This window comes from Drosophila novamexicana, unplaced genomic scaffold (genome assembly GCF_003285875.2).
Source record: "Drosophila novamexicana strain 15010-1031.04,08,12 unplaced genomic scaffold, DnovRS2.1 tig00000193-arrow-pilon, whole genome shotgun sequence".
Taxonomy (NCBI): Eukaryota; Metazoa; Arthropoda; class Insecta; order Diptera; family Drosophilidae; genus Drosophila; species Drosophila novamexicana.
The window spans coordinates 10,706,927-10,715,899 of record NW_020824787.1 but is presented as its reverse complement, the minus strand read 5'-3'; the positions used below and the strand labels follow the sequence as shown (position 1 = coordinate 10,715,899).

The 8,973-nt window shown below is 43.4% G+C and overlaps 1 protein-coding gene across 1 annotated transcript; it reads left to right on the top strand.

Annotated features, from left to right (window-relative positions):
* The first annotated feature begins 4,360 nt into the window (after positions 1–4,360).
* Positions 4,361–7,304, top strand: LOC115758865. Its single transcript, XM_030699654.1, has 2 exons — positions 4,361–5,095; positions 5,154–7,304. The coding sequence occupies exons 1-2, from the start codon at positions 4,440–4,442 to the stop codon at positions 6,853–6,855; spliced, it is 2,358 nt and encodes a 785-aa protein (XP_030555514.1). The 5' UTR covers positions 4,361–4,439; the 3' UTR covers positions 6,856–7,304.
* The last annotated feature ends 1,669 nt before the right edge of the window (positions 7,305–8,973 follow it).

Genomic DNA, 8,973 nt, shown 5'->3' with positions numbered 1-8,973 from the left:
GAGAGAGAGGTAGAGAGAGAGAGAGAGAGGGAGAGAGAGAAGAAGAGAGAGAGGAGGAGAGAGAGAGAGAGAGAAGAGAGAGAGAGAGAGAGAGAGAGAGAGAGATGAGAGAGAGAGAGAGAGAGAGAGAGAGAGAGAGAGAGAGAGAGAGAGAGAGAGAGAGAGAGAGAGAGAGAGAGAGAGAGAGAGAGAGAGAGAGAGAGAGAGATGAGAGAGAGAGAGAGAGAGAGAGAGAGAGAGAGAGAGAGAGAGAGAGAGAGAGAGAGAGAGAGAGAGAGAGAGAGAGGATAGAGAGAGAGAGGATAGAGCGATAGAGAGAGAGAGAGAGAGAGAGAGAGAGAGAGAGAGAGAGAGAGAGAGAGAGAGAGAGAGAGAGAGAGAGGAAGACAGAGAAAAGTAAGGAGAATCCGACAGAGGTCAAGACAGATATGGCTAAATTGACTCGTCTGTTCCGGACGTTCAAAATGATATATATTTTATAATTTTTAGATAATGCTCATATCTTAAAGATTTACATGCTGCGCATGAAAATGCACAGTATAATATTTTAGCTAACTTCTTGAGCAGCCCTCGCTGTAATATGTGAATGTTGGGCATTGCAACTTCTCTCACAGCCCGAGTGGTTGGCGTTGGGCTATAAATTAAACTGCATTTGGCTATTTTTGTGGTCATTAGGCACGGCTGCAGTTTGTCTGTTTGCTGTGTTCTCTGTTTGGGATTGGGGCCTACGCCTGCCGGCCATACAGCCGGCCGGCCGGCCAGCCTGTCAGTTGGTCAGCCTTGGCTGCAGATTTGGTCCTGTTTCCTTTTGGCCAGAACAACGTTTGCTGTCTAAACCAAGAAGACAAAATGCTGCACAAGTTTTAATGAAGTCTTGCTTAAAGTTCTATATGCAGGCGCTGTCAGCTAAGTTATGTCTGGGGCCAACTTAAGAGTTCATGCGGAAATGGCATTATGAGTTATGTGACTGTTGCTTCTCTGGAGGCTGTTCCCACTCTCACTCTCACTCGCATGCGTCCCCTCTCTCTCTCTCTAGCGCGCCTTTAGAGTGTGCCACAGTTCAATTAACATAATTAATGTGCGTGTCTTTCTGGCTAAGAGCGCTTTGATGCCGCTGTTGCTGCTGCTCTTGTTTCTCTTGCCGGTTTCTGGTCTGTTCTTTTCCTTTATGGCCTGCTGTCAACGTGTTGCGCGTGGCTTTTGAATTGACACCGTCAAAAAATGGTGGCTTCTAATTTAGATCCCTATGGCCGTAAAATGAAACAATTTTTCATATTTAATTAATTAATAATGTACTTAAAATAAATTTGCTCAAGTGCATACTCTATCTTTACTTTGTATAATAGGTTTAGAGAGCTTAAAGAAGTCGTAAATGTTTAAATCAAAACTAGGATAGGCGCCCGCCTGACTGGAGAAAGGTTCACGGTTCGATGCTCATCAAATTAAATCAACTATATTTTTCTTTGCTTTCATTCATAACAAATAACAGAATCGCTCAATTTAAATGTTAGCCAAAAGTTGTTTTCAGTGCACGTTTCGCTTCTCAACGTTACAATTTGAGCTGCTTAGTTGAGGCCTCAGTTCTCAGTGCTTCAGCTTTGCACCTTTGCACCTTTACACTACTCGCTTTATGGACTATTAACTGACACTGCGCTACACGACTTTGCTGATCTGTTGAGTTGCGCAATTCTAAATAGATATGTGTATACATATTGCCGCCTCTTCAGCTTCAGCTTCAACTCAGAGTCGAGGCTCGGCTATAAGTCTTTAGTGGCTGCTGCAGCTCATTTAACAACCAGTCTAATTGCTAACGTGCCTAATGATTTGGCCCCAATTACAGGCATAGGCTGGCCAACTCTCGGGCTGGAATCGGAATTGTAGTGTGTTCTTGAGGAAGCTTTGTTTACACCAATTATGCTGGTTATGACTTCATTTCAAGGCCAAGCTAGTTGTAGTTACCCTAAACGCACATGACACAACTGTTGCGTAACTCATGAGATGCTTTTCGAGGTTACCTCAATTTAACAGGCTTCTCATGTTGTACATTTTTTAGTACCTACTCTGTTGTAAAGCTAGTCTGCATAGATTGCCATCTGATACCTTGCTCTGCCGGCAAGGCAAGCTGAGTCTTAAAAAAGACTTGTGTTTGAATAAGAATTATGCCTAATACTTGGACTCATCAGCATGTTAATCCAGCAGATAAATATGCAAGTTCATTGTAATCGAAGTCTGTAGCAAATATGCTTCCATTTATTGCAAGTGCTTGGTATTTGTTGCTCTTAAATGTACATGATCTGAAATGCTATTCTTCATGTTAATCCATCTGATAAATACACAAGTAGCTTGTAAGCCACAGAATAAAACTTATAACGGTCTGTTAACTTTTTTGCTGCTCTTTGTCAGCATGCACATTTGAGTATTTACACAATTCAATGGCAAGCAGTTTTACATTTACCCAGTAGCAAATAAAATTCCTTGCCACCTACTTAGACAAGTTTGTGCAACAGGATAACTTTTGCTGCCGCTCTGGAAAGACTTGTTCGTAAGTTTTGATGGAGACAGTTTAGCATTTATTTATTTACCATTTGATGACTTTGTTGTGCATGCAGGCAAAAGTTTTTGGTTCGAGTATTCACTGATTCACAAGTGTCTGCTGTGAGTGCACACGAAGATGCACTCGAAAACTCAGCCGGTGGCTTCGGAGGGCGACAATGGGCCGCTCAGGTGTTGACAGCTTAAGCAGCGGCCCAGACTTGTGTGAAATATGATACACTCATTAAGGGCTGCCCTTTGCAAATGATCCCCACTCATCGCCTTCTCGCGTAACGCCCCAATTGGCCCAGGGCGAGGACGGAGGATGGCGAATGGGGGGCGAGGCTCGCAAGTCAAGTGCATAAATAAATGGTTGGCGCTCTTTCTCGCTCTCTTTCTTTTATGGGAAAGATGATGATGATTATGGCATTGCAGCGTTAAGCGGCTGAAAACTGGCGCACAGCTGCGCCCGCCATCTGTGATATATCATTTTAAGGCTCGGCTTCTCTTATACCTGGGCCCTGGCAAGGACACAGATAGCGAGCGCTGCCAAGTCTTGGGTAGACAGCGTGCCCGAGGGGGCGGGAGTGTCGCCCCTTCCGCCCACCCAGTAGCAATCAAAAGGCCGCAAGCCGAGCGAGAAATTAAAGCAGTAGGACAAAGTGTGGGACAAGTAAAGTGAAGCAAACTAAAGCAGAGCAAAGCGACACAAGTTAAAACGTCGCACATTCAACTGGTTTTTGCTTATGCAGACCTCGTATCATTTAATGTGTGCATTATGCTGCTTATACACTGCCAAGAGCTACTGAGTTGCATGCTGAAATTTGCAGCCAGGTTGTAAATGCAAGAAGTTAACTATTAAATCGCTTATGTTGTTGCGCAAGTTGTGCACATCCAACAGGTTCTTATGCAGAACTAGAACTCATATCATTTTTAGCTTTCTAAGCTGCTTATACTCTACAATGGGCTACTCATGTGCATCGAACAAGTTAACTGCTGCTAAATCAATCTGTTTTTCACTTTTAACTGCATATTCTGTGTTTTCTGAATGCTGATTGTAAAAAGCTACACATTTGCATGTTAAATTTGCCTCCGGGTTTTAAATAAACGGTAAACCCTACTAACGTAGCGTATTGGCAATTCGTTGCAACAAAGTTCGCTTTGGATTTCTTGTTTTATATAGTTTTTTCATAGGCCAGTCCGTTTTTATAGTGCGTGTCCAAGCGGCATAATAAATCACTATAACGCCCACCTATGCGAACTCAGATCAACGATTAAGTCATCATCATCAACTGCAGTCGAGACAGAGACAGGGGAGAGAGAGAGAAAGAGAGAGAGAGATGCCTGGCCACGAGCCAGTGTTGGAAACAATGCGTCGTTGTCGTTGATATTGTTGATGTTGATATGTTGTTGTTGCTGGCATGCCCAAAGCTGCCTCGAGGTCAGGCTTAAGTTCGGGCCCGGGCTTGGGCTTCGGTCTCGGTCTCGGTCTCGGTCTGGGTCTCGGTCCGCCGGGGTCTGACGCCAGCGCCAAGCGCCGCTGAGGCAGCTCATTTAAAATCCAATAAAGATGTTATCCGCCAGACCCAGCAATGAAGTCACTTACAATGTAAGCATTTATAAATTTAAAACATGGACATAAGTTCTTGATGCTGTAAATGTGTAAAACGAAAACTTTAACTTTAATATGTTGTTTGAGGGATTGCGCAACTGGTTTTCCACTTCAAACTAAAGCAAAATTTGGTTTCTGTTAAAATCGGTGTACTTTAGACTTTAACATCAAATAGCCTTAAAAACATATAGATTTTTAGTTAATTTTCCTTCAGTATCTCGAACGTTCTCGTTCACAAGTTTAAACAGGAATAAAATATATTTTATAGAAAATATCCATTATAATATAAGCGGCAATGGATGATGAGGACGATGCGGACTTTTTGCCGCCGGCAAACACAAACACCTTTGCCATACCCAATGAGCCGGATTTGCTGATGGAGTATGACCTTTACAGGCCCTCCATGGGCACAAGGCGGCTCCATAGTGAGCGTAATCGCGAGGTCTACACCGAGGCGTTCATCGAGAATGAACGCCTGGGCACACTGGCGGATTTATGTGTACGGGCGTTGGCGAAATTGGGCACCAGATATATTTCGCCGCTGGTGAAAGACGATCCGTTAAAGCTGCGCGTTCATTACGATGCCCTGGACGTTAATCTGCCGTTGAAGGACTGTTATTTTGTGGACGATTTGCGCTTCTGGCGGCGGGTGGTGCTCGCCAAGAGCTCGGACAAGACGCTGTCGTTGAAGAAGCTCGATGAGTACGACTGGAAGGGCAAGGGTGTGAGCCTTAAGTATGTGAAACTGGTCGAAGCCTGCCCGGCTGCCTACTGGCCAGAGAAGCAAATGGCCGAACTGGGTAGCTTGGTGCGGCAATATGTTCGAACGATGCACATACAACATCTACAGTCGCTAACGGATGACGCCTTCACGCACTACGTGGAAAGTGAAGAGGAGCTGGACGTTACCTCGGAAGAGTCTGTGGTGTCGGAGATATCCAGCGACGAAAAGTAAGTCGGAACAATAAAGTCGAGTTGGAAATGTGTGTTAAGCCTATGTCGTATCTAGGGATACAATGGATGAAGAAGAGGAGTGCGAGGAGGAGGAGGAGGAGTTGACCATAGTGCAACCATTGAAAAAGAAGCGTGGAGAGTCCGCAGTGCGAATAAATGAGCATAAGGCTAGAATGTTTGACGTTGAAGTACATTCCATTTCAGACGCTTCCACGGCTGAGCTCGCCGCCAATCAGGAAATCAAGAAATCTATAGTCGCTGAAGAGGAAGCGCAGCAAAAGCGTCGTCAAGCCCGCAATGCCCGCAATGCAGCTCGACAGCAGCTGCGCGAATTGCACGCCGAAACAAAGGAGGAGCACGAGCGACGCCGCAGAAATCGAGAGCTTCTGCGTATGCCGCCCGAACCGGAGCCGAAGAGAAAGAAGAAAAAGAAGGCCAAAAAAGTGCCCATCGAGGGTGTCTTCGATCTGGCCGTCGAACCAGAACCGGAGGATAACGAGGACAAAGTAGCGGACGGCCGCAACAAGGAGAAGCTGCTGCGACGCATCAAGCGCTACGATTATCCCGCCAAGCATTGCCATCACATAGATCTCAGCTTTGTGCGCTATTTTGATCAATTGGTCACGCTGACCCTCGAGTTCCTTGGCCCCCAGATGGAGCTCAACTATCACAAGCGGCACATGAACTTCTCCTACAATGACATGTTGCATCTAGCGAGTGGTCTGCACACATTGCGACAGCTTAAAGTGTTCCGGTTGCGCAATAGTCGAATGGATAACATCAAGCTCTTGATATTGGCGCGTGTTCTTAAGCAGCTGGACGCACTTGAGATTGTCGATTTTGGTTACGATCAGCTGAACGATAATTGTGACGTGGCATTGGAAATGCTGCTGGATCGCACGAAAATGTACAAAGCGCTGGAGCTGGAGTATAATAAGCTGGAGCGTAGTGCTGTCGTGGCCATCGGAAATGCACTTAGATGTCATTCCTTTGATGATCCCGAAGGCAGCCCTTTGGAGTATCTGGGTCTGGCCCATAATCCAATTTCCGAAGATGGCCTGACGATGCTAGTTCACGATATTGTTGGCACTAATCATGTCGAGGAGCTGAACATCAATGGCATTGAGTGTTATCCAAATCGGGTGGTAGCCAATATGAGTTTTCTGTTGCGCCATCATAAGCCATTGCGCCGACTGGACATGGCGGCCGTAAGGCTAAATTTATCGGTGGGACAAGAATTACTGCGCGGACTGCAAACGAATCACAAGATCATCCATTTCGATTGTCGCGCATGCGATCTGGACTCGGATGAGGAGTTCGAGGCGGATGTCATTATAAGGCGCAATAACTATGAGCTCCAGCATACGTATTTGGGAGATGAGACCCAAACTGAGGAGAGCCTTCTCCAACATTTAGCTGGACTCAGGCATCCCATTTTGACAAAAATCCAAAATGACTTGGAGCGACGGGACGAGTGCATCAGGAATCGACCATCCGAATCGTCCACTGATCTGAGCGTCAACGAGGAGCAAGACGAGGAACAGGAGGAGGAGTTCGACATTTGGAAGGTCCTTGGTGTTAGAAAATCGGTCGTCAAGCAAGAGATTGAGCGGCCCTCATCTGTTTCCTCGCATCAGAGCAATAGTGTCTTTGTCTACAATCCGAATGCCTTCACTCTGCAAGAGTTTCGCGAACATCTGTTTTTGCCGGGACCCGGTAACCGGTATTACTATTTCCATAAACCAGAAGAGATGTAAACACACCACAAATCACTTCATTTGGTTAGTGCTTAGATAGCAAGAGCAGGTTGGGAGGTGGTCACAGGGTTTTTTTTTTAGTTCGTTACTTGCAAAATTTGGTGTTAGAAAAAATGTATGGAATGAAAAAAATTATGTCTTGGAATTCTTTTCACTTGGCTTTCCCTTCATAAACGGGACAGCTGTAGGATAATTTATATCCAGAGACTCGGATCCGAATCCTCAGTGTTATACATTTGAAATTAGTGCGCTACGACAATTTTTTTGCAGCCATTTACTTTATGTAGAGATACTCTCTCCCATCTCATTACAACTTAATCCAAGCACTTGACGGTCTTAAGCGGCGATGACAATGCGTTTTCTGGACACACCTGTTGTCGCCATCGGTCTGACCGTGCAATGACCCAACATATTTGCAATAAATTTGGCTTTTGCTTTCCCTCAAACGCGAAATCAATTGAAAATACAAATATGCTAGCAAAGGCACCATAAATAATAATAATAATAATAAAAATAAGGGAAGTAAGGGGCTTGCAGCAACAGGGACCGTTAACAGCCGCAACAATAACAAACACCCACAAGCAACAGCAACAGTTGCCAGATCGTGTGAATTTATTGCTTAATCATGCGCCTTTTTAGACACACTACTCGAATGTAAATAAATGCAAATTCGCTGCAGCTCTTAGGTTCCAGGTTCAGGGCTCCATCCAAGGCGTGTGCTTTGTCTAACTGGACACGCTCACGTGTGGGGTTTACGCCAGGTAGGCGTTCTCCGACTCCAACTCTGACTGCGTCTCCGACTAGCTCTTTGGCAAGTGGGTCGACAACACAGTAAAAAAAATTCGGAGTTTTCTTGAATTAAATTTTGTTTTGTCTTTGCGCTTACCTGTAAAACGAGAAGACGCCGGTTCAAACCCAAGTGCCACTTATATGAGATCTTGAATTTTCTATATACTTATATTAATAAAGTACTGATGGACCTTAAAGATTAAAAGTACTTATTCTAAATTTAAATTTTTCTCCTAAAAACTAATTTTATTATTATTATATATTATATATGAATACAAAAACGTTTTGAATTTAAACTGAAAAATGTTCACTTTGAACTGATGCAACTTTTGCTGTTTGCTGTTTGCTGTTTGTTTTATTTGCTGCGTGGGCGACTTTACCAGTGAAGCACTGCAATTAATATGAGGCACCATGCAACAGCAATAACAACGACAACAACAACAACATCAGAAGCAGCAGCAGCAACAGCAGCAGCAGCAGCAACAGCTTGCTGCCACCCACACGGCAGCAATAAAACCCGTTGGCAGGCTTAAACAAATCAACAGTTTGCTTGGCAAACATTTCGCAGTTTCGTAATTTAAATTTTGTAAATGCACATATGGGTCACCATCTTTGAAATTCTGGCCAAATAAAGCAACAAATAGCCAGAACTTTTCAATTAAACAAATCGAATTAAACAAATCTCTGGAATATTGTAAGTTTCTAGCTGCAAAGCTCAGCTGCAACTCAACAATACACCAATGCAACATGTTCGATGCCTAACAGCGCGCATTCCGCTAACATAGCCAACATCTGTTATTTACACATAATTCAAATGTTTAGGTTGAGCTATGTTCAAAATGTTTCTTGGTCTCAAAAACGTATAGATTTCGTCAATTGCAGATCATTTTTTGATTTAATGATATATGCTAATATACAAAATAGGTCTGCTAACAAATAATTGTTTGGGAGTATAATCAGATATTTTTATTGTTTTTCTTTAAAATTGGATTAATTGGATATGATAAAATATTTTCAAAATGAAAATCTAAAATCTTAGTTAATCGTTTCAAAAGCGTTTCGCTGTACACACTTGATTTGAATTTGCAAAAGATACGAATGTATCCGTTGACAAATAGCCACTGAATGTTTAATAAACAATAACATTCGATAGTATATATTTTAAAGTTATAATGAAGTAAATATTAGAAGAGGTTTTGATTAATTTTTGGCTTACACATTCGATATTCAAAATGAATTATCAAATGAAGAATGGCAAAGATAATTTTTACTGAGAACCCGAAATAACTGCCAAAATTCAATTTACTTTCGTCGAAAGCTGTACCGCAA

Coding starts and splice junctions, on each gene's coding strand:
- LOC115758865 (XM_030699654.1), top strand. CDS start 4,440: ATGGATGATGAGGACGATGCGGACTTTTTGCCGCCGGCAAACACAAAC. Junction 5,096..5,153: donor GAGATATCCAGCGACGAAAA/GTAAGTCGGAAC, acceptor TGTCGTATCTAG/GGATACAATGGATGAAGAAG.